We start from the raw sequence: 13810 nt of genomic DNA on the forward strand, positions 1-13810 counted from the left end.
ATACATTAATTTTATAAATAAGTATCTCATCGTAAGAATAACTTAAAGGCATTTAATTTACCACTCTCAATGTGTTTATTATTATTTGAATTTAAATTTTTACACTGACTTAGACTTTGAATAGTATTTCCTTTAATGAGTTCTTAAAATGTGTATTTTTGGCAGTATCAATTGCAGTTGTGTGTTGTACATTAAACCTTAGGAAAGGAGTCATAGACTTAGTAAGCTAATTGCTGGAAGGGGAGTTTATTACTATGCTAACAAACTAACCCCCAGGTTTCATGGTTAAGAGCAATACCCATCATTTATTACATCTCACAGTTCTATGATTGACTGGGTAGTTCTTTTTCTTTAGTAATGGCTGAGGGTTGCAGTTATCTAGGCTCTTTGGCTAGGCTGAAGGGTTGACACACTTTACACATTATCTTGTACCTTGGTAGAAATGAGAAGACTATTTTTAACTATGATGCTAAGATAGCTGTTCCTCTGTCTTTCTTAATGTAGTGTCAGAACTTGCAGTATCACTTCATGCAGTCTTCTCAGCAGAGAGCTGGATTTCTTGAATGATGTTTGAGAGCTCCAAAAGGAACAAAGGCAGAAGCTGTTCTTCTTTCAGTCTTAGGTCTTAAATGGGCATGGTAACATTTCTGAACTTTTCTGTCAGTTAAATAGAACAGGTCCAGCCTGTATTTAGTGTGGGAAAGGGTCAGTGCAAAGTTGAGGTGAGGTCTTTGAAGACTAACAGGGAATTATCCTTATTCTTCCTTAGTTTCTCCTAGAACAGGGTATTAAAAATGAATGATACAGGTTTTTTCTTTCAATTTTTAACTGGGGAAGAAAAGTGGTATAAATTTTTGAGTATTCATGGGTTTTTTTTTGTTGTTATGAATTTTGCAATTTGGATGGTTTTATTGATTTTAAGTCCAGCATTGTATGTGGGCTATAAAATTCTCAAAGGGTAGGATTTATACATCTGTCACATTTTTTGTATGAAAAGGACAAATCTGATGAATAGTTATTTCCTGCATGTGAAAATAACACATGCTGGGGCTGGAGATTTAGCTCAGCGGCATAAGTGCCTGCCTTGCAAGCAGGCAGTCCTGAGTTCGATCCCTGGTACCGATAAAAACGAAAAAGACAAAAAAAAAAAAAAAAAAGAAAATAACACATGCTTACTTTATAATATCCAAACATAAGGGTATGACTTAGAAGAAAGAAGTCCCACTGTCTCCTGCCCACCCTTCGCTACTCTTGATGCTGTTCCTTGAGCAACTCTTGAGTTACTTGTTCTCAGTGACTTCATGTTTACTGTTTCTACTGTTAGTTAGTATGTTCCATCCTCAGATGTTTGGTCATCCTCTCTATTTGGTCAAGTGGCTGCTCAAATTTTATTAGTTCTGGTAAATTCTCAATTATATGTAATAATAAAATTAATATATTTTTATTTTGCTTTTCCTTTTCCAGTGTTTCACTGACATTTGTAATTATTTTTCTTAGTTAAGAAAAATTGTGATAAATGTAACTACATTCCTGCTTCTTAATTTTTTAGCTTTAAATAATTTCCTTTGACTCATAGTTATTATGAGTGAGGCTCATAGCATACATTCTTTACAGTCTTTTTCCAATTTTCATTCCATTTTTTATTGCATCAGTTTTACATTATTACAGTAGTTGTATCAATTTTACATTTCCATTCAATCTTTACAATTTTATTTTACTTATCTGTTAAATATATTCAGTGTTCACTACCACTTCATTTGAATGATTTTAAGAGAAAAAGGGGAAGATGCTAATTTATGTTTTTGGAATTCTCATAAGCTTTTGGCCTTGGCTTGGTAATTGTTTCTGTAAGAGAATACATGTCCATTTGGAAAGGAAGCACCAGTTTTTAAATTATAACTGGGGAAGAAAAGTGGTATAAATTTTTGAGTATTCATGGGGTTTTTTTGTTGTTACTAATTTTGCAGTTTGGATGGTTTTATTGATCTTAAGTCCAGCATTGAATGTGGGCTATAAAATTCTCAAAGGGTAGGATTTATACATCTGTCACATTTTTTGTATGAAAAGGACAAATCTGATGAATAGTTATTTGTAAGAGAAAAGGTTGTATAAATTTCACTTTCTTTTAGTACTTAAGAGATGTGTACTACATTTTACATATTTTATTACTACTTTTAAGAAAGGATATAAAAAAAACTTGCACCTAACAGGAAGAAACTTAAAAATTTACATGTTTAGGGGCTAAGGACAGCTCAGTAATAAAGTGCCTACCTGGCACATGTAAGACCTTTGGTTTGATCTCTAGCACCCAAGTTATCTACCTCTCATATATGAAACGAGTTTGTGTAATTTCTTTGAAAATAATTGTCACATGATAATTTAAAATTAATCTGTAAGTATGCTGTATTTATAACTGTTGGATGAGGTTATAGTAAAGTAAATATTTCTGGGAACTCTATAAAAATGCAGAAATGAGTTTATAATGGATAGGACATAATCTTCAATATAGTATTCATGGTGAAAAACTAATGCTATCCAAGGCAACACTCCAGTTCTATATTGTAATAGTTTTAGCACTGTGCATTTTTTTCCTTAATTCATTTGGATGATGTTCATATTTGAGACATCATTCCATCAATAATAATCGTTCACAGAGAACTACTTGCATAGAGATAGGTAGTGTTTTATAGCATACTTACTGCAACTCTACTTTTCCACTGATGGTAGATTTGCAACACAGTTTGGATTAGAGCTTCTTGTGTAATATAACCAAGAAATGGGAGGCTGGAAAGGCAAACAGAAGAACCTTAGTATTTATTGAGAGTCTGTTTTATGGGCTGGCTACCTTACATATGTTATTCTGTTTAATCCTCATGGGAGTCTTATGAAATTATTTGTGCCCACAATTTTTGACTAAAATACTTAGGCTGAGAAAATTTATTTTGCCCACTATCTTAATGATTAAAGGTAGAAGTACGAATTGAGAGCCATGTCTATCTTACTGTGAAGTTGTGTCTTTCCCAAGTCTAGAATAATGGCCTTGTAAGCATGTCTTTTAACACATGATTTTGATCATTTACTTTGCTAGGTGCTGAGAATACAAAGATAACTTTATTATAATTTTGGTACTCAAAGAATTGCTATTCTAATTAATGAGGCAGACATTCCAGGCAGTGAGGCTAATCAGACCACACTGGAGTGGTTTAGGGAGGGTATTCAATGGAGTGAAACTGGTAGAATCTCTGATAACAATAGAATGTCTTAAAAGGAAATTTAGAGAACTAGGAAAGATTTTGATTTAGTAGGTGATAGCTTTAATTTTAATTTGCTATAAATTAAATCAGCATGATAAAAAGTTTCAGGGAAAACAAAAAGTTGAATAAAAGAAAAACATAGCTTACAAAATTGTTTGGCCAGTGAGAATATTTGTGCATGCTTATAATAATGAAAATATCAAGTCCTCATACAATTTTCCTCAAGAGGAAAGAATAAAGGAAAGGTGCTTATTTGTGATAGGACAGCTGAAGGAGAGATACAGGTTGTCATTTTTCATAGTGAAGAGCCTCAGACACTTGAAGCTGAAAAATCCAGTAGCAATTCAAGCACCTTTTTTAAAGATGCAGAGTGAATAATGAGCTAAAAACAAGCTGGATCTGGTGGAAGGCATGGGATTCCTTTTAGCATTGTTTTCTTCTCAGAGATTTGCAGAATTACTTAAGCCTAAAAATGGACTTCCATAACAACAAAATACTAAATTTGAATTTATTAAAAAGTTGGGTTTTTATTCTTTGTTTTGGAATGCCTATAGATAATGGGGTTTTGTTTGGTCCCTCTTATCATACATTAGTATAAACAAGTTTTCCAGTGATTTTACCTGTTCTTTGTAGCTGAGAGATCAGAATATATCAAGATTTTAAAATGCAAATCATTTAAAAGGGAAAACTATAAAAGAATAACATGTTAATTAAAATACTTAGTGACTATACTGAAAGTTAAAGCAAAAATTTCATAAATCATCTTTGATTATTACTACATTGGCCTCTCCTATAATGTGTAAATTAGATTTTTCCAAATAATTTTGGTTAGGAACTTATAAAATTTTACTGTCTGACTTTATCAGGATGTAGATATGATGGATCAGAATGGAATGACACCTTTAATGTGGGCAGCTTATAGAACACATAGGTATGTAACCATTATAAAATACTTACTGAAATAATAATATGAAACAAGTGATGAGAAAAAGCAGTAACGGTTACACTTACTAACTTGTAATGAATACTGTGTAACATAAATTACTTACGTTTTGACATCTGTGTTTACTGCTACCTCAATACTTGTAGCTCCCATAATCTATTCCTCTTTTTAACAGTTTCTAAAAATAGAAGAAGTGGTTATCTTATTAATTTTTCATGTGATTTACATATTGGCAAGTTTAATGTATTAATTTGTAAGTTGTCTTAAATTATTTGTGGAATAGTCCAGATTGAAATTTAAAAATTTGTGTTCTTTAATCATTTAGGTGTTAATAATATCAGTTTTTACATCAAAAATAAAAAATGTCAAGACCAAGTATTCTGTCCCTTTACTTATATGAGTTGCATATACTTAAAACTGAATATTAATATATTGTCTTATTATAATTGTCTTATTACAATTTTAAAGTTGTTGACTAGGTTAGAATAGAAGTGTTCCAAAAATGGAATGTAAATGTAACCGCAGTCAGTTTAGTATTTGCAATGATTTCGATAATTGAAATTAGGGTTGTTGTTGTTGTTTTGTTTTGTTTTTTTTCCTTTTCAGTGTGGATCCAACTAGATTGCTTTTAACATTCAATGTTTCAGTTAACCTTGGTGACAAGTATCACAAAAACACTGCTCTGCACTGGGCAGTACTAGCAGGGAATACCACAGTCATTAGTCTTCTTTTGGAAGCTGGAGCTAACGTTGATGCCCAGAATATAAAGGTAAAAGCAAACAGTTTTGATGATGCTGTGTGAAATGTTACTTGTTATTCCTCAATAAAGCAGCTTTTCATAGACTCTTGACAGTTGAAAGAAACTTCTTACTTAGCTCAACCCTTTAGTTTTGAGTGATAATTGGTTTTCAGATCTTGGATCATTTACTTTCATATTGCAATATTGCAATAATTGTTAGATTTTGGTGTTTGCTTTAATGAATATATACTGATTTTGGAAATCATTATATTAACTTTTTGTAGATGAAGTAGTTTTTTGGGTTAAGATCATTATGGACAGTGTAAGTTTGTAGCTAAACCCCTTGTCATGAATTTTACTAATTCTTGGTTATTTTATTGATTTTGGGAGGGGTAGGGTCAAACTTTTAAATTTGATAAGTAACTTTATGCTATTTATAGGAGACCCCACACACACCCAACTGGTGAATTTACCCAGGAAAAGTATGCAATTGTCTAACAGCCAAGTACAATTAATATTTACTTTCTTGAATATTTAGATATTTCTAGACATTTTATGCATACATGTACCCTTCTCAATTTTAAAGCTTCAGACAAGACTTTCAGTAACAGGACTCTTTCGGTGAAATAGCTTTAAACTTTATTGTTAGAAGGGACTGTGCCTATTGGCACATATTCATATTTTAGCTATAATTCATGGCATTTTCTGAGTCATGTTTCATAAATGTCTAAAGGATATGAGCTAATTAAATATGAAGAGAGTTCAAGCCACATGCTAACCTGAAATGGCCAATCAAAAAGTAGGTATCTTGCTGGATCGGGGCATCTCTTTATGTTCCAATGGGTAATTCTTCCTTGATTTGATTACTTTAAGAAGAGAAGCTTAAGCTACTAAAATAAAATAGCTTACATTAGTTTTTAAATTATAATTTATATAGGGTTATAACTGATTTTTAGAAATGAGAAATTATAAATAGTTAAAAGTAACTAGGAAATTAGGAGATTGATAAATCATATATGTACTCTTTTTCTTTTTTTAAACTTCCAAGTCATCTTGTTTCTGCTCAAGTGCTTGAATTATCCAGTAACTGCCACTGAACATAGGGAAAGGAAAGTCACCATAACATGCCATTACCTTAGTGCCTGACACATGAATGATGTTATTCTCAGTATTTTCCAGCTGAATGAATTTTTGCACAATCTTGAATTTTACCCAAGCTGTATTTAATGACTCTGTTCAGATGTGTTTCTGCCATTAGGAATTATGGAGAAATTTTGACTTTTCCAAAACTTCTAAATAGGATGCTCTGAAAAGTTTGTACACTAGAATTAATAAATTAGGTGGAACTCCAGTCAAAAAGATAAGGAAGGAATTTTACTAAACCTGGTTAGTAGTCCCATAAGAAAAGTCAGCAAGGTTTGCTCATATTTTCTTATCTGAATTATTTTCTGGTGCTTTACCTCTCTTCGCTGCTAGACAGACATTCTTAAAGTAGTGGTGTGCCAGGAATACATTTCAAGATACTTAGTGTTATAATTTTAAAAGACTGAACCAGTTTCAGAGTGACAAATAGTAAAACTTTGTTATACCTTCTGCCAATAGCCATATAATATATAGAAACTTCAGTAATACCAAAGAATTCCACAGTAAGATAACTACATTGTTTTGTAATTTGAAGTTAGCAGTATTTTTAGTTTAGTATTTTTTTTTTTTTTTTTTTTTTTGTACCATGGATCAAACTCATGACCTTATGCTTGCCAAGCAAGCACTTGTGCTGCTGAGCTAAATCCTTGGCTCTGTTTTCAGTTTTTAAAACAGTTTTCTCCATAAAAAATTGTCACAGTCTTATTTGAGGTATGGCTTATAATTTTAACATTTTTTCATGTAATTAATGAAAAGTTGTGATCCCTATTTTTTTTTGGTCTTTTTCCTTTTTATCGGTACCAGGGATCGAACTCACTGACTGCCTGCTTGCAAGGCAGGTGCTTATGCTGCTGATCTAAATCCCCAGCCCCTGTGATCCCTATTAAACATTGCATAAACTTTTAATCTTCATAAAAAAATCTGTAGTAAATTTAACTAGAATGGTAATAGTAAGAACAGATATATTTTAAACTACTTAGGTGATTTTTTATTTTTAAAAAATTATACATTTAGGCACATTAAAATTTACAGAGATCAGATAAAATGGCATGTAACTTCTTGACTTTATTTAAATTTACATTTGTTTTCCTGCACACATTTTAAAAATTGTTTTAACTTCTGACATATATTCAAGGTGGACTATGACAAAAAATTACTTCAGATATGATTCTGTGGTAGCTTCAGGAGTGATATTAGTTATAGAAAATAAAATGTAAGGTATTTCATTTGCTCAGGCAGAATTCATACACTTAGGGAAAAGTTACCTTTTTTGTTGAATAGTAGATTTTTGTTTCAAAATGTACTTTTCATGTTATTAAAAAGGTGAAATATTAGTTTTCTTTTCTACGGGGATCTGGCATTCCCAGTGAACTTGAATGTAGTCACTTCTGTTTAACAGAAACTGTCATTTTTTTACTCCACGCATACTTGTTCAGTGGTGGGTAGTGAAAATGTTTGACAGATAAGGTCTCTCTTCTCTAAGAACATAAAGTTCTGTTGAGGAAATAAACCATTAGTAAGCAAGAAGAGACAAGCATAATTGAGTCGTAGCATTTGAGAGGGCCACATCATCTAAGATTTGAGAGTGCTCAGATGACATTTACTTTGAGAAGTACATTATGCATTAACATTATAAAAAATGACCAGTTATGTAATGATATATGAGGGAAAACTTTCTATATAGAGGAACATGCGAGTACAAAGCTCTAAACAGGTTGCCATAATTAAGGTACCAAGAAAAAGAAAAAAAAAAAAAAAGAAAAGAAAAGAAAAAAGGAGGACAGCATGGCTACAGCAATGAGCAAGGAAATGACGTTACTAGAGAGAGGCAAGTGTCAGATACGCAGCACCATTATAAAAGGTTTAATCATATTCTCAAGTCATGGGAAGCAGCTAGAAGGACTTATGTTGTCTGGTTGTAGGGTGTGCTTTTGTTTTATAATCTTTAAAATACTACTTTGGCTGAGGAAGAAGCATTGAGAATTTAAGAAAATGGAAAGGGTGGGGATCAGTTGGTCTGTTGTAATAAATTAGGCCTAGGATGATGTTGACTTAGTCTGGGACCTAGTGAGTAAAAATGGTATGAAGTGAAGAGATTTGGATGTGATATTTTAGAATAGAAGTAAAAGAAAATGTTGATGACTTAGCTTTCTTTTAATGAACTGAGTGTCTTGTGATATCTGTTGAGATTGTGAAGATTGAAGGAGAAATTTTTTTAAGGCTGATAGGAATTGGTTCTGTTTTGGTAATATTTTGTTTAAAAGAGTGCCTTTTAGCTGTGTACTATGTTAAGGTAATTAAGTACATTTAGATTGTTGCAGATTTTTTTAAAAATTCACTTTAAGAAAACCGTAGATTCTTTGTTCAGAAATTGGCAAAGTTTACTTATTTATACTTGAATGTTTTTCTTGTTGATAAAAATGATCTGAAACAGTAGGATGTAGTCTGCAACTCTGGATTTGGCTTAAGAGCAATAAAGTGTTACGTTCTTCAAAGAATATGAAAAATGATACAATATGTTCTAAACTATACAACTGATGGTTGATCCTCTTCTAAAGTAATTATTTTCCTTTTAAGATTAAGCTGATTCCTTAGAAACATTGCTTTGAGATTTACCTTTCTAAATTAACCGCAGGAATTAAATTCTTTTAATATATAAATGGGTCTTCTGTTGAAATAAGAACTTATTTTGAAGACAATTGATATTAAATGATAGATACTTTAAAATATATTTTGATTCTCACTCTGGAGTCTCACAAGGCTGGAGTGGGTCCATGGATCCCAGAAATTCTTAAGAAAAAAGTCATAGGCATTAACGTTTTCTGAGGAGAGGATTATTAGCTTTAATTAGATTCAGCTCAAGAGAATTTTAAGAACCGTGGTCCTAGATAATAGTTACGTAGAATAGAATAAAATCTTTTGTTAAGTAACAATAATAGGAAGAAAAGTAATTGCTATATTAAAACAAAAATCCAAACTATGGTCTATGCCATATTCCTTTTTGGGGGGAGGGGTAGTGTTTCATTTCTGAATTTTTAAACCATTTTATCCCTTAGCATGTTTTTGGTTATATAGATAAATTTAGATGAATTGAGTTTGAGGGGAGCAATTAACTTTTGAGGGCTGCTAAAGCCCTTTGTAACATTTTCTTTTTAAAATTATAAAAGTACATAAATTTTAGTTTATATGACATAGAAAATTATTGAGCTTTGTTACTATAGTGAAAGATCTTGTATTTCTTCAAAGGAGGTAAGAAATTTTTTAGAGAATATTTGTTTACTACCTCTTGAATACCTGACCTAAATGGTCTCTGAGGAATTTTCCTTAATACTGACAGTGAAATTCAGTCTCACTTAGACAAAGCTGCTATAATGTTTATCTGACCAAAACCTTGAAGAATTTCTTTTATAATCAGTACAAAAGCTATAAGTGCTCCATGTGGATTCTTGTTGATGTTGCTGTTGTACTACTGTTATTTTTGCTGAGACATGGAGTGCCCAAATACAGATTCAATTCAGAACCCTGGTTTAAGTATAATTTTTAAAGATAATTGTTTGCTTACCAGCTGAATAAAAGAACTATACAAAACATAGTCAGATGACTAGAAGAGTAGTTTAAAGATTTTTTTAAAGCACACTCAATCTTTTTGTCTAGGCAATCCTTAGGTGTCACATGGCCCTCTAGTGGAAGGGATGCTCAGCTGGACCGAGGCAACTGCAGGATATTCTCTGGGAGTTGTTACCCAAGGGATTGCTATTATTCAGGTAATATTTATAGTTTGGATTAATTAGCTGGGTGTGACAACTTAGGTGTGGAATTCTGAAATAAGCAAGAGATACTTAAACATCCCTAATTGTGAAAGATTCACCTAGATTAGCCCATTCTTTAAACCATTGATTTTTATATTAAAGATTGGTGGGCTTTTTGTTGTTGTTTTGTTATAGTTGTTGCTGTTGGTGGTAGTGGTATGCTTTATTTATTTTTTTTAGAAGTAAAACATAATCCATTCCTGATAAGTAATCATCCCTCATGAGTAAGGTACTCTTAAGATTCCTTATTTCTTAATTGTTCTTTTTCAGCCAGCATTTTGAAAAAAAATGTCTCATTGGTTTTCTAAAACAATTTGAGTAGCCAAACTATACATTCTTTAAATTTCGTAAACAGTAATTATAATTTCATTTTTCTATTTGAAGAAGTAGATAAATAGTGGAAGTGACTGAATATAATGAAAATGTAGGTGCCTGACTAATTTGCAAAAGGAGGGATATAAGTTTAAATTAGTAAAAGAAAAAAAGAACTTAGGTCTAGGATTAGAATGTTTGTGTTTCGTTTTTTACTTCATTTCATACATTTTAGTCCTACTCACAGTCCTAGGCATTCTTTTTCTTTACATTAAAGGGACTTGCTGTAAGTTCATCACTTGAACTAAACTATTTTTAAAAATTCACTACTCTTAATCTTTAGAAATTTCTAGTAGATGAGGTAATGTATTTAATATAGTTAGGTCAAGAATGCCAGCCAGTACCGTAGTAGCAGAAGTGGAACTTAACTTTCCTTTTTCTTGTTTATTCTCTTCTTAAGTCTCTGTCATTGAAGTAAAACTGAAAGTTATCTGGTAATTTATGTAGTAGGATGTTTTGTCACAATAAGTATTACTAAAGAAATCTTTAAAGATTATAAAATTACTGATAAACTTAGTGACAGCCACTGATCCAGCAGGTAATAAAATACCTATTTTTTGATTTGCTCTCTAATATGTCCAAATGCAACAAAAATAGTCTACAAAATAAGGTGAGAAAATGTACTTTCTGACTGTACTTTGAGAAATCAAACAAATATATAATGATTTAGAGTCTTTAAATTGATTTTAACCAGTATTAAAGCAATGTTAGTGAATTAATATTGTGGTCAGTTTATTTTTATGGAAGTGACTTAAAAGTTATTGAAATATTCTGGTTTTATTCTTAATGTGAATTTCTTCAAATTATATCATCAGGGTGAATCAGCACTTGATTTGGCAAAGCAGAGAAAAAATGTGTGGATGATCAACCATTTGCAAGAGGCAAGGCAAGCAAAGGGATATGACAATCCATCTTTCCTTAGAAAGCTAAAAGCTGATAAGGTAAATGCATGCCTGAAAATTTTCATTCTCTAATCTTTTTAGATTCATAGCTGTGTTTACTCAGCTTAGATATTCGCGTTATTATTCTTTCCATTTCTCATTGTATTTTTAAAATGTTTTATCAGAATACAGTGAAGGTAAATAACAAAGTTTCTCAGAGTTATGCTTACTTGGTTTATGATCTGGGTTGTCTAATAGTTAAAGAGGATGAATATATATATTATATATATTATAACATATATTACATATATTATTATAAATTGCTTAAATCTCTATAGGTTTATAATATACATTTTAGTTTATTGATTCAATTGCCTCTGGTTAAATTACATACTAAAATAAAGATTTTTTTCTTTGTGTATATTTGTGTATTTGAATGGTAATGAGTTGTGAAACACTTTAGTCCTACTATGTATCTTCTTTTAACTAGCAGCTGAAACTGCTTTTATAAAAGTTCTTTTATGCCACTGTGCAACTTTTTTTTTTTAACAAAGAAAACTTAGGTTCTTAACTACTCCGGAGCACTCATTGTAAATTTTCCATATATTTTCACTTTTAAACTGGTAAGACTGTTGACTCAGTTACGATTTCAAAATATAAAATATTTTTTGAAAAGGGGTGGATCTAGATTTCTTAAAAACAGTGTTTCTGGGCTAGGGATGTAGCTCAGCAGCGTAGCACCTGCCTGGCATGTGCAAGATCAGAGTTTGATTCCCTGTACCAAAAACAACAACAACAAAAACAGTATTCCAACCAAAGGAAAAATTAATTAACTAGCATTTTTTTTTTTGAACATACCCAAATAGTTGATGGTGAGTGTATCTTATCAATAGCTAGTTTTGAGTAGGATTACGTTTTGGGTACCATCTAATGTATGTCTTTCTCAGGTTGCTCTAGTGGTAATGATAGTAATTGTTTAAAGTTAACATTGATATATTATCAAAGAGAATGAAGGGAAATACACATGAAGTCAGTGCCTCATTTACTTACATGAATTCAGATTTCCTTAATGAGTCAAAAAGTTCCTACTCCATTGCGTAGACATCAAACAATTAAACTTGCCTGTTTTCAGACCCCATAATAGAGAATAATGAATAATTTTTTCATGTCATAGTAAATGCTCTCAGTGCATTGTTAGATATGATATAAAAATGACTTATTTTGATGTCATCTTGTTCTCTAAACTTTAGAGCAGTTGTGTCAACAGAGTGAAAAGTGGCTAATACCTAAAGATAATTAGGTTAGTAACAAACTATATAACTATAAAATTTACAATCTTTGTGGTTTTATTTTGTTGAATATAAGTATTCTGAAGTTTATATGCATATATTCAGATGAACATGATTTAAGTTTCAGATGTATTAAATGTATGATTACTTGTATAATGAACCCATATAAGGTTAATGTGTTTGGCTATGATTTCTTAAAAAACTTATGAAGCACTTTTAGCATTTGTATGTTATTATGATTAGTTCAGGAGTTAAGGTTTTTTTCCTATTTTTCTTTCCTTTATGGGTTTCAAATACATTAAAATTTTTAAAAAGCAACAGATTAAGTAAATATATATGTATATATGCACACAACGTACTTAGATACATGTATGCATACAGACAGCGAGCAGGAGAGAAAGTCTTCATTTATTTTTCTATCCTCCATTAAGAATATTTAAATTAGGAGCCTGATTTTGTTTGCTAGCCTATGGAAGTATGTTTTGTAATTAAAACTAAGAGAAAAAAATAAGAACTAGGACTAAATAATTTATGTTTTAGAAAGTTATCTTCAAAGGAGAGGAAGTTCTTTTGGACAGTGTTAGTAGACAGACCTGGAAAAAATCTTGCTTAGAAAATATTTTAAATGCTTTTGCATTTTTAAGGTTAGAAGGCTTTTTTTTTTGTACCGGGGATCAGACTCTTGATCTTACGCTTACCAGGCAAGCGCTTATGCCACTAAGCTAAATTCCTAGCCCCAAGGTTAGAAGATTTTAAGCAGGCAGATAACAGTGAAACAAGTATGAACTGTTTAATAAATGGTTGGAAAATTCTGTAGTTTTTCTCTATGTTTTAGAATGACCCAGTAAGTGAATACATATTCTTTTTTTTTTTTTTAAGTGTTTATTATGTGAAAATAAATCTAGGGAGATTTTTGAATAGATGTACTTTTTTCCCATTCTTTCCTCTAAATACACTGAAGACCATGCAAAGAATAAATGATGTAGGACTCTCAGAGAGAGGAGAAGGGTAGGACCTGATGGTGGTGAGTTCCTTGGGTTTACTTTTTTGGCCCGTTTATCCCAGAGTAGGGACTAACGAAGTGAGCAACCCAGAATCACAACTGAGAAGAGACAAAAATGACGTGAACTAATGCCTACAGTTTAGCCAGAGAACCACCAAAGAGGCAGCTACACAACACATGATACTTATAAAAAATAACTACTCTACCATAGGCAGACATTACAGAAACAAATGTGGCTCCACTTTGACTCAGAACAGTAGGGGCCTTTGGTCAGTCTAGACTTTACCCTTACCAGGTTATAATGAGCTGCATGCATTGTGGGTTGATGTTAGAGAAGACTTTGTAGAGAGTTGGAGTGTTCATCCCCACTGACGGTT

At 31.7% G+C, this 13810-nt stretch overlaps 1 protein-coding gene across 2 annotated transcripts in view; it reads left to right on the forward strand.

Moving 5' to 3' along the window:
- The window catches only part of Zdhhc17 (zinc finger DHHC-type palmitoyltransferase 17), an 83370-nt gene that overhangs the window by 37239 nt on the left and 32321 nt on the right, over positions 1-13810 (forward strand). The window contains exons 6-8 of one of the 2 annotated variants that reach the window (XM_063255183.1): positions 4121-4185; positions 4804-4966; positions 11076-11201. In XM_063255183.1, the coding sequence (XP_063111253.1) occupies positions 4121-4185; positions 4804-4966; positions 11076-11201 (354 nt within the window). Of the gene's footprint in view, positions 1-4120; positions 4186-4803; positions 4967-9733; positions 9844-11075; positions 11202-13810 lie in introns of those variants that run through there. The other variant, XM_063255184.1, reaches the window with a different exon arrangement.

The sequence above is a fragment of the Cavia porcellus genome, unplaced genomic scaffold (genome assembly GCF_034190915.1).
Source record: "Cavia porcellus strain 051 isolate PalLab524CR breed Dunkin Hartley unplaced genomic scaffold, mCavPor4.1 scaffold_8, whole genome shotgun sequence".
NCBI lineage: Eukaryota > Metazoa > Chordata > Mammalia > Rodentia > Caviidae > Cavia > Cavia porcellus.